This window comes from Panicum virgatum, chromosome 8N (genome assembly GCF_016808335.1).
Source record: "Panicum virgatum strain AP13 chromosome 8N, P.virgatum_v5, whole genome shotgun sequence".
NCBI classification, from domain to species: Eukaryota; Viridiplantae; Streptophyta; class Magnoliopsida; order Poales; family Poaceae; genus Panicum; species Panicum virgatum.
Window position 1 is genome coordinate 3283906 of NC_053152.1, and position 24898 is coordinate 3308803.

The 24898-nt window shown below is 45.9% G+C and overlaps 2 protein-coding genes and 1 pseudogene across 3 annotated transcripts; all 3 read left to right on the forward strand.

The window, feature by feature from the left end:
• The first annotated feature begins 3977 nt into the window (after positions 1-3977).
• On the forward strand, positions 3978-6776 carry LOC120686160 (syntaxin-61-like). The gene is made up of 7 exons (XM_039968333.1): positions 3978-4233; positions 5026-5139; positions 5351-5464; positions 5575-5732; positions 5921-6011; positions 6169-6234; positions 6462-6776. The coding sequence occupies exons 1-7, from the start codon at positions 4180-4182 to the stop codon at positions 6570-6572; spliced, it is 708 nt and encodes a 235-aa protein (XP_039824267.1). The 5' UTR covers positions 3978-4179; the 3' UTR covers positions 6573-6776.
• An 893-nt stretch (positions 6777-7669) lies between these two features.
• Positions 7670-9775, forward strand: LOC120686159 (annotated as a pseudogene).
• A 680-nt stretch (positions 9776-10455) lies between these two features.
• On the forward strand, positions 10456-16031 carry LOC120685436 (protein argonaute 18-like). Of its 2 annotated transcripts, XM_039967362.1 has the most exons (9): positions 10456-10619; positions 12802-12926; positions 14109-14189; positions 14282-14370; positions 14450-14524; positions 14676-14734; positions 14820-14879; positions 15258-15509; positions 15594-16031. In XM_039967362.1, exons 2-9 carry the CDS (start codon positions 12804-12806, stop codon positions 15680-15682), a joined length of 828 nt encoding a protein of 275 aa, XP_039823296.1. In that variant the 5' UTR covers positions 10456-10619; positions 12802-12803; the 3' UTR covers positions 15683-16031. The 2 variants fall into 2 exon arrangements, with proteins under 2 accessions (XP_039823296.1, XP_039823297.1); XM_039967363.1 differs by lacking the exon at positions 10456-10619 and having other exon boundaries at positions 14089-14189.
• Positions 16032-24898: the final 8867 nt, after the last annotated feature.

Genomic DNA, 24898 nt, shown 5'->3' on the forward strand with positions numbered 1-24898 from the left:
CAGGCTGTAGAGGCTAGGGAATCAATTGAGAAGCCATTTTCACACTGGATTCGAGGTGCACCTAAGGAAAAATGGTCACTCCTTTATGATACCAACAGAATGAGGTATGGTATTGAGACAACGAACCATACAGAGTGTTTCAATATGTTTATGCGTTGTTGTCGTGCTTTTCCTCTTGTGGAAATTGTTGAGTTCATCATGTATGGGTGCATAAAGTATTTCAGAGAGCATTACATGGCTGCAAGCATAAACATCAGCAACCCCCAAATTCAGTTTTGCATAAGAGTGACACAATATATGCAACAGAAGATAGAAAAGGTCAAACTACACCGCGTCATATCGACAGGTACAATGGAGCATAGATTTGAGCTTCTATGCAAGGATAGAACTGGTCGTGATATCCGTAGAGATAGGGTGGTACATGAGAGTTTTATTACAGTAGATGGCAAAGCCTTCTGCTCCTGCATGAAGTCTAAGTTATTGCATTTGCCATGCTCGCATCTCATTGCCGCATGTGCAGAGTCTGGGTTGCAGACAGGAGTATTTGTTTCACCTTACTTTAGCAATGAAGCATCTGTATCCATCTGGGGACATGAGGTATACGGGATTGGAATAGTGGGGCCTTTCATTCAGAATAATAAGGATAAGATGTTTATTCCTGATCAAGCCACTAAGAAAGGCAAATGACGCCGTTTGACACGCCGTATTCGGAATAGTATGGACGAGTCCGAGGCAAGCAAGGCACAAAAGCGTTGCAGCCAATGTGAAGCATTGGATCACAACTACAAGAAATGTTCTCAGAATGCATTTCACGATGCTGCTGACGCCGGTACTTCCGGAAATCCCAGAGATGGAGCACCTCCTACGTTTAGACGACCATCGGCGAGAATTGCTCGTGAAAGACACTCGGTGTCATGATCCACAATTGTATCGAACATATTTATAATATGTAGTAATCTTGTGTCCAGTTTGTATGGAACATATCTGTAATGTATAAATATCGTGCGTGGAGTTTGTATCGAACCTATCTGTAATATATAGTAATCGTGCGTGGAGTTTGTATCGAACCTATGGGTAATGTATCGAACCTTCCATCATTTCAAAAAGATGTGACAACACGTTAACCACACCAGCTCACCTTCAAAGCAGTCTCTCTGGTGAGGACGACGGACCTATCATTCTACAGCGAAGGTTTGTGGCGTGTAGTGGGGAAAAGCGGCATCTAGGTGCGATCGACCGAGCGGCAGCAATGCAGTGCTGTGAGTCTGCATGCACAGAGATGCATCGAGTAGTCATTTCGAGAATTGAATCTAGCCTTTTCAGTGTTAGGTCAGCTAGCCTCTTCACTGTGTTGTCATGTAGGCTTTTTAGGTGCATTTACACTCCACACTCCGGGTATCAGACCTTTGTGCGCCTATAAATACTCCGAAGTTTGTGAACTCCCAGCAGCACTCAAACACCAAAGCTCATTGTATACCCAATGTCTGGAGGTGGGTCTAGCGGAAAGAATTTCTACGGTTTTGGGAAAGGAAAAAGGGGAAGAAATGGAGACCCCATAATATGGGAGGGGCCTCTTGGACCTGATTCCTTTTCGGAACCAGTGTTTGAGTTTCCGCCACAGCACAAGAGTGAATTTACCAATGAAACTCCTCTTCGACAATACGATAACCGTAGAGAACCGTGGCTAAAATGCAGACATGGTGAGGACTGCTTAGTGCAGATGTGCACCGACGAGATGGATGGCAGTCGGCGTTTCTTTAAATGTCCACACACATGGGTAATACTCGGTTCTTTCATTTCTTTATCTTCAATGAGACACCTTGCATGAAATTTATTTTGCAGTCTTCCGATGCTCCAGAAAACTATGGTTTTACTATGTGGGTCGATCCTGCACCAATTGATTCTATTCAGGAGTTCATCGAGTACCTCAAGATAAAGATCTTTGATCTGGAATGCAAGGTGAACCATTATGAGGAAGTGAGCGAGGGTAACAAAGACGACGAAGATGATGATATCAGCAATGCTGCCGGTTCACAGGATGAACCATGCACTATTTCTTACTGCAACTGCCATTGTCACAAGAAGAAGGTCCCTGTGCCTCCGGCACCACCGTCTGCACCACCTGCAATGGGTGGATACTGCGGAGAAGACTCAACGCAGTTTGTTACATGGGGTACGGCTACTAGGACTATCCTAGTGCTAGTGACATGCTGCATCATTGTGTTTGTTGTGTGTTTTTTTTTAATTACCTAAGGCATGTTAGGTTAGTCTGGAATCTGTTTACTGTAGTTTTCAACGGGTTCTGCCATGCCACTGCATGTGTGATGTGTGTTTCATTATCGTTGTATTATGATATAAAATTTGATGGTTCACATTATGTAATGCATTTCTTAGTTCTTATTTTTTATCGTTATATTAATTAAATGTGTGCTTTTTAGTATTCTAGTGACATGAAAAGCTCCGAAAATATTAAGGACAAGTTCAAACATTTGATAGATTCCCGGCTATAACTGCAAATTAATGGTAAAAGTTACAACACACAGAGTCAAGCTCTCAACTGAAAATATAAACAACTAATTGCAGTGGCATGTGCACGCGACAAAGTAATTTCTTGTTGCATCTAAACCTAACATGCCTTATGGAATGTAAAATGCCGGGATTACATGGTACTACTCTACTGAGTGCACCGAGGATATTTGCCCTTCTTAATTGCTTCGGGGCCGGCTTCCTTCGCACGGCGTGCCCTCTCTCGCTTTCTCTCACTGTCAGCTTCACGTTCGGCCGCCGCCTTACGATCCACCTTCTCCATCCTCTTGCGGATCTATTCTTGCTCTTTCTTGCACTTCTCCTCTTGCTGTTCCTCGTGCTTCATTCGGCGCCAACGTTCTGCAGTCCACCTTGCTTGTTGTTCCACAAAGTCCTTTGTCTGCTGCGACTGCACGATGTCGAACCACTGCATAAAATCACAAAGAGGCGGAGGAGACTTTGTCTAACAAAAGTTAGAATTATAACTCAATGTTAGGTCACAAGAAAATAGTGTATGTTGTCCTGCTACCTTGGCCTGATCTTTGCCATATCGCTTAGGTGGATCATATTCGTAGTTCTCACACATAAAGAATCTCATGCCGTAGTAATCTCCTAAAACCTCAGATTGCATGAATTTGCATAACGAACCGCATAAGCACATTGGCACATCAATTCCTTCAGATACGGTGGCTACACACTTGCTCCACGGAATATAGGTTGATCCTGATGAAGACATTGGCGTTATAGTGTGGTGCGCCAAATGACGAACAATGATTTAAATAATACACATATCGTATACTAAATCGATGCGTGAAAATATAGGTACTGTCATAATTCATTTGTCTTATGCTGCAATATCAATAAGGTACTGTTATAATTCTATTCTAATGCATAATTAATTTAAAAAATAAGTCCGTAATAGTACTCAAATTGTAATACTAAACGAGTGTTCTAAAGCACCAAATCTAATTCAGCTAATCCGCTAATTAAATTAAATTGTTATACAATATCAACGGATTCATACGGAAGTTATCGGTAGATCACAAGTGCGGAATTCGGCAGAGCTTCACCGCTTTTCTTCTCCTCATCTCTCTCTTTTTTTTCTGAATTTTTAGGCTCAAATGACAAGGGAATAGCGGCCATGGCTTATATATATGGGGGAGGGACCTTGTCGCCCGTTGGGGGGCGAAAGACCCTCTTTCATTTTTTTTCGGTCATGGACCTCGTTGCAAATTTGATGAAAAAAAATTACAACTAGGGCCTGTCGCCCCTATGGGGGGCGACCGTGGGGTATTTTTGAAATTTTTCAAAACGGATATATATTTTTGAAATTTTGATTTTTTTAAATATAAAAAAGAAAAAAGCGCGCTTCTCACTTGCCCGGCCCATCTCCAGCCCAAACTGAAGCCCACGTGACGCGTCGGTCTCCTATCCCCTTCCGTTCCGTGCCGTCTCGTTGGTGGCGACGCCACCAAACCAAATCGAGCGGAGAACGCAGGAGGCAGCGGCAGGGGAGATCATCAATGCTGCCGGGATCTCCTCTCCACCCAGCGCCTGCCAATTGAATCCGCCCGGCGCCACCTCCGCCCGGCTCGGTGGGGCCTCGATCGACGTCTGCTCGAGGCCGCGGCGCTCCGGCACTGCCATGAGAGGATGACCCCCGCGCAGGATCCGTTCTACATCGTCAAGGACGAGATCCAGGACTCGGTGAGCCGCTCAGCATTCGCCCGCCCGCCCCACATTGATCGATCCGTCCGTTCCTTTCGTTGCTTGCATCCGCGAGCGCCTCGTCCCATGCTCATTCGTGCGCGTCGTAGCCTTTTGTTTATCGGCGAGCCGCCGTGGCGTATAGGTTGCAAGGAGCAGGGAATCGTGCAGACTTCCTGGCACCTTTTCCTGGGTTACTTTTTTATTGTATGTTCTGTCTGTTTCATGTGTTCTTGGCTGCTTAAATGCTAGAGGTTCAGCAGATGTAGGTGGTTGGGTACTGGCATTGGGATTGGATCTCAGTTGCCTTATTTCGCAGCTCTGGTTGGCTGTTCATGTTTGCCGACGCAGTTGCACTGAATACATGTTGGTGGGTAAATCAGAAGGGTGCATGAATCTGAGGTGGGGAACTGCTTTTCTTGAGTGTGAAGTACTAGCAGTACATGTTGATCAGTTGATGCGCTAATGCCGTGCATTATCGTTGAATCAAATGGCTACCATTCTTCTTCAGGGAAGCTTGTTCATGATGTCTGATTATTACCTGCATTTGTACTATTTGGGGTTGTTCGGTTTAGTTTAAGTTTTAGTGTACGCATCTGCATTCAGGCATCCTGTTCTACTCACAGATGTTGGAAATATATGCTGATTGTTCACGAGAAAAAACTTTGAAGCATTAGCTTTTGACCAATTCATCCCAGTATCAGTCATATTTCAATTCCTCGGATTAGTACATTTCCTAGACTTTTATGCTGCACATAACTAAAGCTTTCTTCTTTCCCTGTCATTGTATAGATCGACAAAGTGCAAGATACTTTCCACCAATGGAAGCAGACGCCTCAAAATACTGGAGAGTATGTGCATCTGACCAAAGAACTATTAACCAGCTGTGAAAGTATCCAATGGCAGGTACATTGAATTTCTCCAGCATTTGTGTTAATACCATTCTACTTTCGAATCCATGCTATCCAAGAACGATTCCATCTTGGACTTTTTCCTTTACATGTCATGCTAAGTACCCATAATGATTATCATAAATTACAGTCTTATTCTTTTGTCATGTTGCTGCTGCCTTGGTTCATGAACTTACCTGATGCCTTCCATTAATTTTTTCAATAAGGTGGATGAATTGGATAAGGCAATTTCAGTTGCTGAGAGAGATCCAGCATTCTATGGACTTAACGAGGTCGAAATTGGGAGAAGAAGAAGCTGGACAAGCACTGCACGTAACCAGGTATTTTTCACAGGATTGAGGATACTTCTCAGTGCTGCGAGCATGTTTAAACCATAATTTTGCTGCAATAGCTCATCCAAGGTGTCTCATGAGGTTGTACATGGCATAAGGTGCTCTCTTTAAGGCGGAATGTTGAAGCTGGAAGGAAAAATATTTTGTTTGGACATTCAACCAACACCCTTGAACCGATCAAATCCAAGAAGCACATTTCACAAGACAATGATGAATTTATTGCTTCAGAATCTGATCAGCAGATGCTCCTGATAAAGTAACTGCTTCAAAATTAGCTTGTTGTCTTGCTGTTATGTTGCCCAAGCACCTAATTTCACGCATTATTCAAGCTGAAGGTGACCGGCCTTCTGATACATTGAAAAATATTGGATGTACTGAATGCCATCTTTAAAATAACATTTAGATGCTTTGATTTAATGGTACTTAAATGTACATCTTTAATAGGCGACAAGATGAGGAGTTGGATGCGCTTAGTGCTAGTGTCCAGCGGATTGGAGGCGTAGGTCTCACTATACATGATGAGCTTGTCGGGCAGGTATTCCCTTCTTGTATGTGCAACAATTCTTATGGACACCCACTCCCTCGTTTGGTCATTCCCTTTTTCATGCAGAAGTGCATATTCTACTGTATTTTCATCAAACTTTCAAACCCTTTCTCGTGCCAGTATTTACGTTCTGTTTCCCATTGTTCAGGAGAAGCTTTTGGTTGAGCTGAACCTCGAGATGGAAACTACTTCAAATCGGCTTGACTTTGTGCAGGTGTGTTTTGTATCTTCTGCTCCATCTCAATACATTTCGTCATGAGCCTTCTTCAACCTTTCCCCCTCATTTTCTGAATAGTTCAGCGTGCATCTCATGAAATTGCATGTTTGCCAAGGTAGTATCAGTTTAGGGATCACAAAGTAGGCAGAATATGCTTCACCTGGTTTCCATTGACTTTGTATCAATTTGAACAGTCTGAAACTTCCCCTTTTGTTTGTATGCAGAAAAGAGTGGCTATGGTCATGAAAAAGGCCAGCCTGAAGGGGCAGATCATGATGATTGCATTCCTCGTGATTCTTTTCATTATTCTTTTCGTTTTGGTGTTTTTGACTTGAGATATGGGTGTGAGCTGGGTTTATTTCTGTACCATGTCGAGTTTAGAATGGTGCTGGATGAGCAGAATTTGAGCCATCCATACAACTATACAAGTGTAGAAAGTAGATAAGCACATGTTTGTAAGATGATTGATAGTTTCGCCATTGTAAAGACTTTTTTCCATGCTCCAATATATTTCAATATATATCATCTACGTTAATTTCTCTGTTGCATCCTTGCTGAAATGCTTGTTGGCACCACGTAAAGCATTGTTGGAGGTGGCCATTTCGATTCCGTATCTAGTTTGTGTCTTATTATTCAACTATTTGGTGTGGTGGAGAAGAAGAATCAACAAATCAAACAAGAAAACAGTGCCGCGGGATCGAGGCGCCCTTGCTGTGTTCGTGGCGGATCTGATGTGTTTGCTGTGATGTGCTGCAGGTAAGGAGGAGGAAGAGGCGAGGATGTCGCACCGCAAGTTCGAGCACCCAAGGCACAGTTCCCTCAGCTTCCTCCCCAGGAAGTGCGCCTCCCGCCAATGGGGCAAGGGTACACACGCATCTATCACGCTCCCCTCGCCGATTTTTTTTTTCACGGTGTTTGTTTGCGTGAGCCTGTCCATGATGTAGTTTGTGAGTCTGGCGTGGTTTACTTAAGGCGATTCGATTGATAGGTTTGGGAGTCGAGTCAATCTTGTTAAAATGGTTGCCTATGTTGAAGATGTAGTTTCTGTTGTGGGAGTCCTAAAATTATCATGCGGCTCTTGCATGCTGCGTCGTTTATATGACGAGTTATAGTGTCCCATAGCCATAGGTTCCTGCTATTAAGGAAACATGATTTTACTACTACTTGGGTTGCAAAGCTAGTGATATTGTTATTGTTTATCATACATTAGTTTTCATGGTTAGTCTTTGTGTAAGCGAAAGCCCGTTCCCTGCAAAAGTGAAATGCATTGTTTTCGTCATGTCTAAGCAGAAAACATGCAACACTCAAATTATTTAATTGTAAAATATGAACCTAATGTGATTATTTTATTCTGTTTGATTGATCTTGTGCTTACCATGACATGCATATTTCCTAACTTGATGATCTAATGTACATTTCCCTGCTGTTGCAGTGAAGTCCTTCCCCAGGGATGACCCCAAGAAGCCATGCCACCTCATTGCCTTCCTTGGCTACAAGGCTGTAATGACACACATTGTCTGTGAGGTCGAGAAGCCTGGATCCAGTACGTCCTTGTTCTTTGTGTGTCTAATGAATTGAATTGATAACGACAATGTTTTGCATATCTGAAAAGGATTGCAGTATATTCATGTCCACCACTACCAGTATCTTAAACAAAATACCATGAATGTTAGCATTTTTATTTATTTCTAGGCCAACTGCATTAGACTATTGACTTAGCTTTTTCTCGAGGTGCCTGAAAATCTCCATAAAACTTGTTTTTAAGTTTGAGCTATCCACAGTAGCTCCCAATTACGAACCTTAACCATGCACTTCCAGAGTAGTGTGTTTTCCTGTAGATGTATTACTGCGTGAAGGTAACAGCCTTTTATCTGATGTTCTGCAGAACTCCACAAGAAGGAAACCTGTGAAGCTGTCACCATCATTGAAACTCCTCCTCTTGTCATTGTTGGTCTCGTGGCTATGTGAAGACTCCTCGTGGCCTCCACACCCTCAACTCTGTCTGGGTGCAGCACCTGAGTGAGGAAGTGAGGAGATTCTACAAGAACTGGTGCAAGAGCAAGAATGCGGCTTTCACTAAGTATGCTCTCAAGTATGACAGTGATGCTGGCAAGAAGGAAATTCAGCTGCAGCTTGAGAAGATGATGAAGTTTTTCTCGAACGCGCAGGAGAACTGCACGTCGTTGTATTAATAGATAGAAGTATGCTTCTGTTATCCGCGTGATTGCCCACACCCAGGTACAGAACATCATTCTGTGCTAATGCTCATCCATGGTTGTAGAAAAATGTTTCCTTCTGCTTACAATCCTGCTGGGTTAATTAAATAATGTCCATAAATTAATATATCAAGGGTTTAGTATATTGTACTAATCTTTTCTAAATTAATATATTTTATTGGACTATTGGACGGACGTTACCTCTGTTTCTCTTGGGTTTCATCTCTAGCATACCCCAACTTACTTGGGACAAAAGGCTATGTTGTTGTTGTAGTTGTATTGGACAGACGTTGAATAGTACTACTATTTACATACTTCGGCACTCATGATCATTCCTGTATTTCAGATTAGGAAGATGAAGGGTTTGAAGCAGAAGAAGGCTCACCTCATGGAGATCCAGGTTAATGGTGGTACCATTGCTGACAAGGTGGACTATGGCTACAAGTTCTTTGAGAAGGAGGTCCCGGTTGATGCTGTGTTCCAAAAGGATGAGATGATTGACATCATGGGTGTGACCAAGGGTAAGGGTTATGAGGGTGTGGTCACTCGTTGGGGTGTCACCCGCCTTCCCTGTAAGACCCACAGGCGTCTCCGCAAGGTTGCCTGCATCGGTACCTGGCATCCGGCTAGGGTCTCCTACTCTGTTGTCCGTACTGAGATGGACAAGAAGGTTCACAAGATTGGCAAGGCTGGACAGGAGAGCCATGATGCCTCCACAGAGTTTGACAGGTACTGTGTTCTTGCTTCATGAAGAAACATTTCTGTAAATTAGAGCTGCATGTTTCTGAAGCAGCTTGCACAATCGGTGCGGCTGTTTTTTTTGTTTTTGTTTTTGTACTGAATGGTTGTCTTTGCAGGACTGAGAAGGACATCACTCCCATCGGCGGCTTCCCCCACTATGGTATCGTGAAGGGTGATCAAGGGTTGCTGCGTCGGCCCCAAGAAGAGAGTGGTGACCCTTAGCCAGTCCCTGCTGAAGCAGACCTCGCGGCTGGCCCTGGAAGAGATCAAACTCAAGTTCATCGAAACATCTTCCAAGTTTGGGAACGGTCGCTTCCAGATCACCGACGAGAAGCAGAAGTCCTACGGCAAGGTCAAGGCCCAAGCTACTGCTGCTGGTGCTCGTTCCGCCCTGCGAAAATCCCTCAATTGTTACCAGATACTCGTTTCCTGTGTCACCAAGTTTTGTAGCAGAAGATGAGAACCTGTTCCAAGTTTATCCGTGGATTCGTGTCATGTGCTGTGGTCCCTTGTTTGTGCGATTTTGCCAGTTGCGTGCCTGCTGGAACACTGCATATCTGCAATGCATTTTCCGTTCTGAATGTTTTGGTGACCATTGTTCCACCGGTTTGGTTTGGCCGGCGAGAACACTGCATATCTGCAATGCGCCGCGTGTCCGTTCGTCGTTTCGAAATTGCTCTAGGTTGCTGGATTCAGAATTGCACACACTGAATTGGCTTTAAGCAATTCGTTAAAAAAAGGCTTCAAGCTAGGTTTGAATTTTGTTTTCAGGGACTTGTGAAGGCAAATTAAGTTTTGCTGAAAGCCTAAACTTCTGCATGTGTATTTGTTTTATCTTAAGGTTCCTGCAAGGCGTATTCTGGATTTCTGTGTTTTGATTTGGTTTTTGGGCTTGGGCAGCTGGTCTCACTTGACGCTGGTACGGTCAGCCCAAGTAAGGGCCCACCCACCCACCCCAAGGGCCTGAGCAACATCCACACGCGACGGCACGTGAGCCAGCCACCAGCCCCCGCGAGCCGCGGTCACGGGCCCACATATCGCGGCCCCACCTGCCAGCGACGCAGCGCCCTTGCGGCAACGCCCCTATCCCCCAACGCGGCAACGCCCCTATCCCACACGCCCGCTACCCCCTCCCCGCACCCGGTCTACACACCATCCCCGATCCGCCCCGCTCAACCGCTCAGATCACCGGCCCCGGAGCCCTCCCCCCACCGCCCGCCACGTGGTCCCCCCGCGCGCCGGGTCCAGCCACGCGGCCCGGTCCAGTGTGGCGCAGCAGCAGGAGCGGACGCGGCCGCCGCCCCGCTTGGAGAAGCGAGGGGAACTGGCCCTCCTCTCCCTCCCTTCCCCACCGCCACTCTACCCGCGCGCAGCCAGAGCCAGCCAGGAGGAGGAACAGGAGCGGCGCCGGGCGGAGCACGCGAGGTGAGATTTCCTTCCCCCTCCCCGTCCCCCTCCCTCCTGCTTCCCCTCCGTTCCGCCTCGATTCGGCGCGGGTCCTTGCGATCGGGCGGGGGGCACGGGCGGCGACGCTCGCCGGGTCGGAGAGGCTCCGGGGTTAGCGGGCCCCGCCGTTGACCGGGCTCGCCGCGTCGGGCTGTTGGGGCCGCGGATTCGGATGGCGCCCCCCGCTCCCATTCGCGGGCGTCGTGGTCACGGCCTCCTTGCGGGAGCGGATTGGTTTCGAGGCGATGAGTATTCGTTTTGCTCCCGAAGGAATTTCGGGGGCGGCGAGTGTTCCTGGTGATGTTGGATGCGTCGTTCGTTCTAGGTGTCCGCGTTGCGGTGGACTCCGTCATCCGAATCGGGGGGGGGGGGGGGGGGGGGGGGTTAGTTTCATGGTCTGGGTTCAGTTTACTACTCATTTGGACACCACCACCTAACTGTTCCATGCGTCAGTGCTGTTGTAAGCTTTTCCTCACTGCTTCCCCATAGGAATTTCCGGGAGGGGTTTTAGGGGCCACGACCGTTTCTGGCCCCGCTGATGCTGGATGCGTCGTTCTACCCTTGCGTCATTCAAATCGAATGCTTTAATTCTTGATTTATCACCTGCGGCGTTTTGGGTGTTAAGTAATTTCAGCGTCTTGGTTCAGTTCACTCTGTTCTACACCGTCACCGCACTGTTCATTGCATGGGCGCTGTAAGCTTTCCTTACTGCTTCCACAAATGAATTTCCATTGGGGTGTTTTAGGGGCCGCGAGCGTTTCTGGTCCTGGTGATGTTGGATGCATCGTTCGTTCTAGGTGTCCGCGATTGCTGCGGATAATCGACTCCGTCATCCAAATCGGTTGTCCATTTCGTGATTTATCGCCGGAAACGTTTTGTGGGCTGTGGGGGTTTAGTTTCAAGGCGGTTCACTACTCTTTTCTACACTGCCAGCGCACTGTTCTGTGCGTGAGTGCTGTAAGCTTTCCTCACTGCTTTCCCAAAGGAATTTCCAGGAGGGGTTTTAGGGGCCACGACCGTTTCTGGTCCCGGTGATGCTGGATGCGTCGTTCTAGCCTTCTACGTGTGCAGGTCACCGAGGAGAATCGGTTCTTCTACGCGCGCAGGTCACCGAGGAGAATCGGTTGCATCGTCCAATTCGTGTGCTTAATTCTTGATGTATCGCCCGTGGCATTTTGAGGGTGCGGTGGGGTGGCACTGGGTTAGTAATAGTTTCAGGGTCTTGGTTCAGTTCATTCTGTTCTACACTGTCACTGCACTGTTCGATGCGTGCACACTGTAAACTTTCCTTACTGCTTCAGACTTGGGACAATTCTAGCCTTTTCGTACCTGTATCATTTATTCATGTTTCCCTGTTCTGTTGGTCTCGGGGTTCCGAATGCTTGTAGCTTTTTCCCAAACATTGCCTTTCTTTGGCGCCATAAGGGGCAGTCATCTGATGTGCTGCTCAAATAACCTGCTTTGTTGTGTTCAAGGACAGCAGTTTAATGTCCCACTTTAGTCTGGAATATTTCATGGTCAAAACAGATTGCAGTGTTTTAGGTTTGTTTTTTTACATCAACTTCAAGCCTTTGTCTACTTGACAATAGAGTAAAAGTCAATAGACCAGAAATTTGGGGGTTATTGCTAATTTGCACTTTCCCTTTTGAGCAATTTCACCCCATCAGTATGGTCTCCTCTGTCGCCTCTGCCCCTGTTTGAAGGTTGTTAAATGTTTAGCTTTGTCTACACCTGCCTAGGATAATGGCCATCAAATTTATAGATATCAGAAGTACCTACGTGATTCGGTCTGTCTGAACATTATCAGCACGTAAGGAGTCTGTCATAGTTCAGATATTTATGACTTCCAGGAAAAGCTTAATATGGTCTGACTCATTGCATGTACTGTAGATATAGTCTGCTGCATTTTATAACTTTAAACCCTTTTCACTTATGGTTCCTCAAAGAGATGTGCATCTCATTTTGAGCAGTGCCTGTACCTTTCATCTCTTACTTGTTCTTTAGTTTTGTGTAGAGTGCTGTCTGTTTGATTCCTATGCTGGGTTTTATATGATTGGTTTGTGCCCGTATTATTTCTGTACACTTTAGGGTACTCTCTTCTTAAAGTACCTCGTTCATGGTCCATAGAATATATTATGCTGAGAGTTTTGTCAATTTGTAGGCATGGATAGATACCACAGGGTAGAGAAGCCCCGGAATGACACCCCCATCAGCCAGAATGAGATCAGAATCACTACACAGGGGAGGATGAGGAACTATATCAGCTATGGGATGTCTTTGCTTGAGGTGACCTCATTACTATGGTTCCATTTTGGATTTATTGTTATCTGGCATAAAAGAGCATTGATATTTTTTATACCATGTTAGCATGCTTTAACAATTGCTGTGAAATGTTTGCAATTTGAAATTATCTGAAGTGGGAATACTAGGGGTATTTTTCCTTGTGCATGTATATGCTTTTACTTATGAATAGTTCTGCCTTTTAAGGATTGTAATGAACAACTAAATTGCTCACCTTCCTGTCTCCAAGTGTTTATTGTTATATGTACATTAGGCAAATGGTAAATTTGTTTGTCTTAATTTCCTTCATGGAATAATCTCATTTTGTTCACATGTCAACACACAACCTAATCACTATTAAATATTAATAGGAAAATCTGCTACTTTGCTTTTATGATGGCATACCACATTGTTTTCTTGTTTTCTTGCCATTTCAATACCTTCATGGCCCTCCCCGAGTTCCTTGTTCTTACTTCTTAGTGTTATTTTTGTTGCACTTCTAAAAATTTGATCTTTTCACCTGAACGATGTCATGCTTATGGATCGGAAAATCTGCTACATTGCTGTTATGATGGCATACTACATGGTTTTGTTGCCATTCTAATACCTTCATGGCCCTTCCTGAGTTTCTTGTTCTTAGTGTTCATGTAGTTGCACTATTTCAAGTTCGGTCTTTTCATCTGAATCATTTGAAGCTTACAATTTTGGTAAAAAGATACAAACTTTTATGCAGCTCACATTATCGAAGGATTTTATGAATTGTTCTCATTTTGCTCAATGTTCATACACCAAATGCACATCTCAATCAAAGGCACCTTTGGATTTTGCTTGTATAGTGGCACAGTAATAAGAGTTTATGGCCCCTCCTGGTTTTTGTCTACAACTACGCCTTGCATTACTCCCAAATAGATTTTTTCACCTGAATTATGTGAAGCTTCGCCAGTTTGATAAAAAAAGGCAAATCTGCGAACAATTCACATGATTGTAGAAATGCTGCCCTTGTTATTTGCACTCATTGTTTCTTCATTTTATTTTCTCATCATCTTCTGATGATTTGTTTATTGGTTAGAAGCCAAAAATGTTATACTGCCTTTACAAATTCTCCGTGCTGTAATATTTTTTTTCTCAAACACTCTATGCAGTAATCTTGACATAGTTTAATTGATAGATGATCCATCCCTTCTACAGGAAAATGGCCATGATGAGATTAGTATCAAGGCCATGGGGCGGGCCATAAATAAGACAGTTATGGTTGTGGAATTGATCAAGGTTGGTCTCAATAGCCTTCTCTGCCTTACAATAGTGCTATTAAAATTGCTATCAGTATCTGTTTTTGAACTGGCCCTGAACTGTTCATCCAGAGAAGAGTTGGAGGTCTTCATCAGAACACTGTTACTGAATCTGTTGATATCACGGACACATGGGAACCTTTGGAAGAAGGCCTTCTCCCGTAAGGATATGCTTCCATTCTTTCAAAGTTCAAACAAAAGGAGATTTTTACTGAGACACTAACACACTTGTTTACTCAGACTAGAGACAACTCGCCATGTATCAATGATCACCGTGACCCTATCCAAGAAGCCTCTGGATACATCATCTCCAGGGTAAGCAAAAAAATTGTCCTCTGGCTACAATATAGAAGAATATAGCATACTTGGTCACTTTTCCTTCCCTAATCCATAAATGCTCGCTCATTGTTTTGTAACCTTCTGTCAGCTTGCCTGCTCACTATTTATTATGTTTGATGTTGTAAAGGTACCAGCCACCAATCCCAGCTGAAGAGGTGAAACCTGCTTTCGACTATGATCATGAAGGTGCACTCTCAGTTGATCTTCCGTACTATTACTATGATGTTGTACTTAAAATCACCGCATAACTATCTTGTTCATGGTATTTCAGATTCCTACCCCCCTGGTCGCGGAAGAGGTCGTGGTGGTGGGAGGAGAGGCAGGGGAAGAGGTATGTTTTTTCATGTGTCTTCTATACACAGCAAAGTTCTGGCAATAGTTATTGTTTCCTAGAACAGTGTCTCATATTTTAGCATTCTAAATCACCACACTTGCTAAATTATAATACAGGCAATAGTCATTGTTTCCTGTACTTGCTACTTGTGGCTGCTTTCTACACCCTGTATTATAAGAGCTGGTTTCTTGCCCTCCCATTTGTAATACTGAACAAGCATAGCTGCACTTAAGGATTCAGTTTGGTGTGTCTGCCATCCATAATTTACGGAGCAAGGCTGCCTTATTTTCTGAAGAGTGATGAAATGCCTATGAAGTTATTTAGGTGGAGATGCCTTTTTGTTTTTGTTATTTCTTGAATGCTGAGTATGTGCAGGAATGAGCAATGGCCCCCCTCCACCTGCATACGGCTACAATGAAGAGTGGGAGGAGGAAGGAGATTATTACAACAGAGGGCGTGGGAGAGGGAGGTCGCGAGGTAGAGGAGGAAGGGGGCGCGGCTTCTATGGAGGCGGCAGGCGCGGTGGCTACGGCTATGACTATGGTTACGGTGGCAGGGGTGGGTACTATGAAGAGCAGGATGAATACTATGACGAGCCTGAAGAATATGGCCCGCCCCCAGGCCGCGGTAAGCCGTCTAATAATAGTCCATGTTCATGTGGTTTTTGCACGCCTGACACTTCTCATGTCTTGTGTTCTGTTGGCTTCACAGGGCGTGGCAGGGGAAGAAGGGGGGCGGCCCCCTGGCGCGGGCGTGGTGGCCGTGGTCCGCCACGGGGCGGCCGAGGAGGCTACTACTAGCTCTCGACATGCCAAAGTGGGTGTGCTCTGAAGCAGGCACTGATGTGCGTGCTTTAGTTACCGTTAGCGTTTGCTATCCGTGCTCTTCTATGGAGCTCCTGGACCGGAATGGCCCGTAGGCCCTCGCTACTTTATTTCCTGCTGCTGTGCTGTGCCTGTGCCGACTCATTGGGCAAGTTTTTGTGGCTCGCTCGTGGTTTTGTAGCTAGGTTAGCGAGTGAAGTTACACTCGGTAGCGCAGTGTTTCTTTCCCCAATCATCTGGACGACATGATGCGAGATTGTTTATTCTCCTGTTAATTTGTCATCTTATTTCGTATGGATGCTGAATGCAGAGAGTTTCATGATCATCTTGTCTCCGATTGGCCGAGGCCGTCATACTGGGTTAGGCTTTCCCGGTGGCGGGTTCAGGTTGTGTGCATAAACTGGAATGGTGGAAGTCCACGGGGGTGATGCAGATATGCCGCCATGGTCACCGTGCCGCATAAATGCATGGAAGCTTCCCACGCTATGCTCCAGAACCAGGGCAGCAGTGAAGGGAGCAGACCAAACCAAACGTGCAGGTTGCAAGGGAAATGTCGATGGTTGCATGGTTACCATTGCTTGCGTGCTGGGCTACTGGCTCGAGGTAGGGGCACAGTTTAATAAAATAAAATAAATTAATTTTTGTTGAAAACAAAATTAGAAATAGAGAAGATGTAATGTGAGCATAGTGGTGTAGCATTAGTCCAAATCAACCATCAAAGCTGCATTGCTTGTAACGCATTAACGAAAGCCTCTCGTCTCGATGGTGTTTCTTGGAACATTACACTTACCAGTCAGTCGTGTGAGTGGATTAACTAGGTAAAATGGATTTCTTTTTCTGTTTCCAACTCGGCCTCGGCCACCACCAGACCAGGCCTTCTCCTCATGCGGACCCAGCCCATCCCGCAGATCACCTGGCCCAGTTATCGGCCCCCCCTCTTCCCTGCTGAGCGCCGGGCTTGAAGGTGCCGAGGTGTTCACGTCACCGCACGCGGGGAGAGACAGCGCAATTCCACTTCCATTATCGCGCGCCTACTTACAACAACTCCAAGGGCCTATTCGGATGACTAAACTTGCATGTTAATCATTTGTTTAAATTTTCATCTCCAGCAAGATTTCTATTTGGGTGACTAAAATAAAGAGATGACTAAATTTTCTCTCATACCCCTCAATTTGATCACCATGTACTTAGCTTTACCAAAAGTAGGCCCAACTATTTTTCTCTCTCCTTTTTCCTCAATATAAAAGTCTATTTAATCGGTGCTGCTGAAGTAGAGACTATTTTTTAAATAACTAAACTTGAAAAGTGAGCGACTAAAAACACTTTAGTCCCTCCAGCAATCGATCAGACCAGCGTGGAGTGCTTTTTTTTATCCCGCGCGGAGCGCTCCTCCCTTTTCCTCGTGCACGATGCGCTCTGCTGAGGCAGCCGAGGCTGCTTCTTTTTTTCCGGGCCGCACGTGCGCTCTGTTGAGGTAGACGCCTTGAATGCATACGTGATGCAGTGATAGGCACATGTACTAGTTAATATTTTTTCTTTTCTTTTCTAAATTTGAGTTCTATTAAATTAAGTGTCATATTTTTTCCTTTTCAATATTTTTGCCTTCTATTATGTTGTCTCCTAGGAAGTTTGGTTTGATAATATATTTCCCGACAAGTTGTACAATGAACTTATGGGTGGAAATTGCGCAAGAAGATTTTCGGATAATATTAATAGGGAAGTTGGATAGTGAACTTATGCTTAAAAATTGCGTGAGAACTTACCATGGGAGTTACACTAATAAAATCTTTTGATAAATTTTCTGAACAAAAGTTATGCATGTAAGTTGTATGTTGTAAAAAGTTATGCTAAAAAATATAGTGTAAGAATTTGATTGAAAGAAGTTATGCGTAAAATTCCCATGTATCATGAAATTATGCTGAAAAAAATATTCGCCGAGAAGTTACTGGAAAAAATTATACGTAAAATTATGTTCATAATTATAAGTTTTCAAAACTAGAAAATTATGGATGAGAAAGCAAATTTCATAAAAAAAGTAAAAAGGGAGATCGAGTGCTAGCGCTCCTCCGCAAGCGCTGATTAGCGACGCAAAGGGATTAGCATTTGGTCGCATTGACTAGCATATTTTGTATTTATTATCCATATAAGTGAACACAAAACATTAGTAGAAGTAAACGGATCATCTTGCACCATTTTTTTTTCTTATTTTCAATATCTATTTTGTAGTTGTATGTAAGTACATGCGTTCAATTCTAGTTATGTATTTCATTTAAAAAAATTAGCAATGATCATACGCTTCACTACAAATAATAAGCAAAATGTCAATATCATTTTCACATCTATTAGTTCACACAATATCACTATCCATCTATTTAGTTCATACAATCACAACAAAATAAGACATAAAATTTGTGAATGATAAGAGTTCACTAGATTATTTTTTATTTTTCGGGTACCCGTCGAGTACCCGCGGGTGAAATTTTATACCCATACCCACGGGTGAAATTTCATACCCATACCCGTGGGTGAAATTTCATACCCATACCCGTGGGTAAAATTTTATACCCATACCCTCACCCGTCGGGTCGGATACCCGTGGATATCCGCACCCGCGGGTAAAATTGCCATCCCTAATTAGTGTGCCCCGAGAGATAGCGAGCGGCTGTCAGCAGGAAACACGTTAGGGTCTTGTTTAGATGCCAAAAACTTTTGGCAAAAAACATCACATCACATGTTTGGACACGTACATGAAGTACTAAATAATGTCTATTTACAAATTTTTTTACACGGATGGGTTGTAAATCGCGAAACAAATCTAAAGAGCCTACTTAATCCATAATTTGCAACAGTGATGCTACAGTAATAATTCGCTAATTATGAAGTAATCATAGATTAAGTAGGTTGATTAGATTCCACTACTACAATTTTTATTTCGGAGGCGTGCATTTTCGATTTCGGAGGCGTTTTTTGGAAATGCCTCAGAGCTATAGTCACGGTAAAAGGACCATTTTTGGAGGCGTTCTTGTGCACGCCTCTGTTAATCAAATAAAAAATATAAAAAAGGCGACAGGCCCGCCAAGCCCATCTGAGTGCCGCGGTCGCCGGCCGCCGGCCGCCCGCCGCCGGCCGTCCGCCACCCGCCGCGGTCGCCGACAGTCTGCCGCCGGCTGTCCGCCACCCGCTGAGCCGCCGCCGCCGGTCGTCCGCCGCCCCCGGCCGCCCGTGAGTGGCCGCCGCCGCCAGCCCGCGCGCCGGAGCACCGGATCCCGACGCGCTGCGCTCGGCCGGGGCCGCCGCTGCCGCTTGCTCGGAGCCCGTGGATCTGCGCCGCCGGTCGAGGCCCATGGATCTGCGCCGCCGTCCGCCCGGAAGTGGCGCGCCGGCCACCGCCGGGGAGGGAGCGCCCACCGCCGTCCGCCCGTGGGAGAGGGAGACGGGGAGGGAGAGAGAGAGCGTCTCAGATCCGCCCGTGGGAGAGAGAGACGGGGAGGGAGAGAGGCAGCGTCCACCGCCGGCAGCTAAGTGTGATGGAGAGGGAGTGGGAGAGAGAGGGGGAGAGAAATGATTCCAAACCCTAACCTTATCTATATATATGTGTGCTTGCTATCGGGTTTTCTGGGCCAACGGGTTGGGCCTATTTTTCCTGAGGTGGGCTTTATAACGTACACGCCTCAGTTAATGGATTAACTGAGGCGGACACAAGAACGCCTCTGTTAACAGGAAACGAATGCCTCTGTTAATTGATTAACTGAGGCGGACACAAAAACGCCTCCGTTAATAGAAAACGAACGCCTCTGTTAATGCTGGGCATTAACAGAGGCGTTTTTTTTTGTGTACGCCTCAGAGGCTATTTTCAAGTGGCTCGCAAAATCCAGAATTGTAGTAGTGTTCCTCTCGCGATTTACAGTTCATATATGCAAAATGTTTTGTAAATAGATTTTATTTACTAGTCTGAAATAGCAAGATTCTATTTTAAATTTTTTTGGCCAAATGAACTAAACGAACCCTAGGGTTCCTTAACGCTCGATCTCAGGTGTCCTCTTGACCGTGTGCACCCAAAATCCCCAAATCAAATGCGAACGCCGCCGGCTTTCGTTTGACGTCGTTGACGAGCACCAGAATCTGGAACAGGACACATGACATGATGATGAAGCAACCAGATCGTCGTCGTGCGCGCCGCCGCCACCAGGAACCTTGGATTCATACCGCAGCTTCCTCGTCCCCCTGTGAACGGTGATCACGTCGAGCTGTCAGCGTTTTCGTGCCCTTCCGGCAATACCTTCAAAATAAACCTTAATTTTGGATCGCTTAATAATTACACTGTTGGTCAATGCCTTGTGTCACCGGCTCACTGCTCTCATAGTTGCAGGCGTTGACGATTGCACAGGAAGGCCACTGCGTTCTGACGACGAGGTGGATAATCGACAAGTCATCCATCTGCACTACTACAGAAACAATTTCCAAGGACGCCCTATTTTTTTCTAGAGGCGGATGCAAATGTACCCCGCTCCTACAACAGGAGCTGGGTACTGTAGCATTTTGCCCGTCCCTGAAAATGCATCTTCAGAGGCGGGTGACGGCACCATTCGCCCCTGAAAATACTCATTTTCACTGAAGATACGATTTCTAGGGGCGACCGGTGGCATGAGCCGCCCCTGAAAATGAGCACTATTTTCAGAGGCGACTGGTGGCATTAGCCGCCCCTGGAAAACCATTTCTAGAGGCGGCTCGTAATGCCACCCGCCCCTGAAAAACGATTTCCAGGGGCGGTTGGTGCCATGGCCCGCCCTGGAAAACTTTTTAGCTGCGGGAGACAGGGACGGGTGGCGCGCCCGCCCCTGAAAACACCAATCCACTCGCCCTTAAAAATGTTTCCTGCAATAGTGCTGCCTTGCTGCCAAGTTGCTCAACTTATCGGCTGATTCAGACAGAAGGGGCTGAGCCACGAGGGGGGCGCGCAGGGGGCTGGCCCCCCTAATCCTCTCTTAGCACAACTAATACCCTCGAATTAATACCCTCTAATGAAATGGTACTAATTATCTAGAGTAGTTTATTGAGTTCCAACTGCACATTTGTCTCTATTTTTTTTAAACTTTGCATGTTTGCTCCTGATTCTCGAAATCGAAGAAACCGTTTGCCCCTATTTCTCAACACCGTGAGCTGGACCTAAATAATAGACAAAAAAATAATTTGCAAAAAAAAGAAAAAAGGGGGCAAAAGACTATACTACCACTTATCCAAAACACACAACTCCTCCCCTCCCATTCTCCTCTGTTTCATTCGTCACCCGACCTGACTTGTGTAGTTGGGGGCGGCTGGCGCTAGGGTTAAGGGTGGGCAACATCATCGTTGTTGGCGGCGGCCGGCGGTCGGCAGCTGGCGGGCGGGTGCAGGGACACAGCGGGCGAGCCCAGGGTTGGGCGAGTGTGGGGGCATGGCGGGTGGGCCCAAGCGCCGGGCGGGTGTTGGGGCGCGGCGGCCAGCGACAGGCGGCTAGGGACCGACGGCAGGCGGACAGCGCGTCTGCACCGAGGGGCCCTGCACAACTACCAGCGACGATGGAACAACTTGGGTAAGTTTCTTCGACTTCATCTTTTCTGCAGTAGACAATTAAGGTTGTTTGTTTAGGTCTAGGATGAACTAGTATATAGCTTTATAGAACATGATCTGGTTTGTAGGACAAATGACAACCACATAAAACTTGTTATGTTTCGGGCACTTTGTAGGTTGCCAGATGGGGGTCCAGAGACATATAGAAAGAGGAAAACCTTGACTACAACTATTGACAGCCATGACTATAGTTTGCTGAAGTTGGTAGATTTCATTGGTGAAAGCTTTGTATAGGGTTCAAAGCAATACATTTCCTTGTGCGGGCACCGAAGGATGATTCTATTGGGATTACAACTGACGAACAACTGTCTGAGTGGTTTGAGCTCAACAAAGACAAGGGGGAAGTCCATATTGTTGATCAAGTCAATGACTTTGAAGGCCATTGCAGTTCTCACCGACCAAGCGCAGGCTTCATCCTACTGTTCGAAACTTTCCAAGTACTGCACCTATTGATTTGGATTCTTTCATAGATCCAACACAGCCTACTCAGCGTACAAATGAGCCTGTCAACGAAGACAAGAAGGTGCACATGGAAGTCATAGATGATGTACTGAGTGATAGCAGCTATGACTCTAAATTGGCTGCATCTTCTAACTCTGAATTAGATTCATTTTTTGACTCTGACTACTCTGACCCTGAGTATGAGCCTGATCATGAGATACTTGATGAAGATGACAGTGATGGTGTTCCTGTTTGTTCTTATGTTGTTGATGCTCCATTTGTTAATATTGGTTGTGTGTTTCGTGATGTGAATCAGTGCAAATCTGCGTTGACCCAACAAGCAATCTTGAATGATTATGCTTTTCGTACTGTGAAGAAAGATAACGAGCGATATCGAGCCAAGTGCATGAGAGCCGATAAAGGCTGCGAGTGGTCATTCTTTGCCTCTACTAGCAAGAAGTATGTTGGATGCAAGTAGCCCTGGGCACGAAAAACCAAGAACCGAGGACCGAACTAAAAAAACTGAGAACCGGAGCCGAACCGAACCGAAACCAAGAATTTTGGTTCCATTTCGGTTCCTGATTCTCAGGAACCGAAATCCTCGGTTCGATTTCGGTTCGTAAGCCGGTTAACCGAAGAACCGAGCACCTCATACATTCAGCCCACTCAGCCCACGAACCTATTAGGTGGCCCAAGGCCCAAACAAACCCTAGCTCTATTACACCACTTCCACCCAAAGTCCAAACTACCACCAGTCCACCAAGCCCACCACCACCCCACAACCCCTAGTCCCCCACCCACCCCGACGGCCGCCGCCAGCTAGGCGCCGCTGCGCCGGCCCCTACCCGCCCTCCCCGGCCACCGCTGAGGCCCCTTCCCGGCCCCCGCCGTAGCCCCTCCCCGTTTCGGGGCTCCGCCTCGCCCTCCTAGGCCAACGCCGCGGCCCCTCCCCGGCCCCAACCTGCGGCCTCCGCCTCGCCCTCTCCGGCCGCTGCCGCGGATCCTCCCCGACCCCGGCCCCGGCCTCTGCCTCGCCCTCCCCGGCCGCCGCCACGACCGCTCCCTGACCACCGCCGCGGCCCCTCCCCGGCCGCGGCCCTGCAATCCTCGACGGCCTCCGACGGAGCATGCGGGCGGCCGGTGCGCGGGCCGCGGGGGCGGTGCGCCTCCCCGGCAGGGCACCAGGTGCACGGCGGCTACAGTCCTCGGTAGTCCTGGCGGCGGCGGCGGCGCAGCCGTCCCCTGCAGTCAAGCCACCGGCAGCGCGCGGCGGTGCCCGACCCCAAGCCACCGAGATTTTTTTTCTCCTGAACAAGTTCGGTTTCATCGATTTTAACCGAAACCAAACCGAACCCGAAATTCCTCGGTTCTTAGTGCCGAGAAGAACCGAACGGTTCCTGTTTTTCAAGAACCGAACTTCATCGGGAATCGAAGAATCGAACCGATCGGTTCGGTTAGAACCGAACGCCCAGGCTTGGATACAAGGTATTACAGTTCCTTTCTTTTGTTGGGCTGGTTTTTCTATAAATTTTGTTCTTTTGTAACACTGTCATCTTAATTATTAGATGCTTATTTCCCTTGTAGGTTATTAAGACGAATGGTCCCAAGCACACATGCAGTTCGTTGAATCAGTGTGGTGACACAATGGCATCAAATAATTGGGTTGCTGAAAGGGTGGTTGATTTCTTGAAGGAGGACTCAACTGATCATCAATTACTGGGTCATCCAAGTATGTTATCTATGTGTACTTGTTTTCTATTTCTTATGCTTTGAACATACCTAATGATGCATTTTTCTTATCTGAAAACAAGTGATGATACAAGTAATATTGGTGGAGGATCACGAACTAGGAGAGGTAGAGGTACAAGTTCATAACGTATTGAAACAACCAAGTACGTCACTTTTTTGCTTTTTCAATATACTTTTAACAGGTTCATGTCCACGTCCCAAATTGGATATTTAATAATGCTTTTTCACTCGATTTTTTTTGAAGTGATGATGCCACTCTGTTGACACCATTTTTTTGGCACCCGTCAAAGGGATGATGAAGGAAAGGAGTGTCAAGTTGAAAATGGCGACGGTGTGCAAAGGAAAGGGATCGGTCACAATTTAATACCGATCAGGCGTCTCAGCGTTTATGGACAAATTTGGTTTGAGATGGTCTCGGTTTGGAAGGTGGTATTTTTTGTTTATTAAAATAGGTTTCTTAAGATAGGATCGTGCTTTGCCGTAATCGGCTAGGATTGTGTTAGTGTGGGGTATAAATATGAATCCCCCTGTTATTGTAAAGATTGATACACAACCAACCAACAAACACAAATTTACTCTACTTGCAATTTACTTTTCCGTTGGCGACTTCGCCATCCTTTTTCTTTCTCACGAGTTCTTTCAAGCTGATCAAGGACGCCTCACATTTGAGCGACTTGGTTTGCTGGTAATTCTTCGTTTATCGAGTAAATCTGAGCTTTAGCTTCCGGGCGCATTGATGTTTTCTCATTTAGATCTATTCAAAAATTACCCAGCTTAGTGATCTATTTAATCGGTTGTAAGCTCCTTGTTTATCACGATAAACTTTGTAAAGTTGATTAGATTTGTTACAAGCTTAGCTTTATCCAGATCCATACATTAGTGGGTTTGTACATTGTTACCTGGCACGTATCGGCTCTAGATTTAACCGCCTAGTTGCACACCGGTATCGGCAGCTCATTGCCGATACACTCTTAAATTTGACTGTTTGCTGTTTCCTTGTTAATTTACAGGTCAAATTGATTGGCACGCCTTGGTTTGAATCAAGTGCAGTCCGAGCTTGGCGAACAGTGCTTTCAGATTCTAATGTGTTGATTTTCGCGTCATCACATCTTTTGGCACGCCCAGTGGGACACGATTGAATTGAATATCGCTATGGGTCCAGCTGATGGTATTTGAGCCCGCATATAGTAGAGATGGTCACGATGGATATTTCAACCAAAGAAGTCGATGTCCATGATAATTACCTTCAAATGTTTCAAGGCACCGAGCCGATCTCCTGATTGGAGATACAAAGATCGGTTGTGGGCAGTCCAGCTGCAGTACATCTCATCATTATTCAAAATGAATTATTGATTATTGTTTGAAGATGGATTTCGTATTGCAAGACCGCAG

Excerpts from the sequence above, each read along its gene's own strand:
- LOC120685436 (XM_039967362.1), top strand. The coding sequence starts at position 12,804 with ATGGATAGATACCACAGGGTAGAGAAGCCCCGGAATGACACCCCCATC. Across the intron at positions 12,927-14,108 it reads ATGGGATGTCTTTGCTTGAG|GAAAATGGCCATGATGAGAT; the intron begins GTGACCTCATTA and ends TCCCTTCTACAG. Across the intron at positions 15,510-15,593 it reads TGGCCCGCCCCCAGGCCGCG|GGCGTGGCAGGGGAAGAAGG; the intron begins GTAAGCCGTCTA and ends TTGGCTTCACAG.
- LOC120686160 (XM_039968333.1), top strand. The coding sequence starts at position 4,180 with ATGACCCCCGCGCAGGATCCGTTCTACATCGTCAAGGACGAGATCCAG. Across the intron at positions 5,140-5,350 it reads GTGAAAGTATCCAATGGCAG|GTGGATGAATTGGATAAGGC; the intron begins GTACATTGAATT and ends TTTTTCAATAAG. Across the intron at positions 6,012-6,168 it reads ATGATGAGCTTGTCGGGCAG|GAGAAGCTTTTGGTTGAGCT; the intron begins GTATTCCCTTCT and ends CCCATTGTTCAG.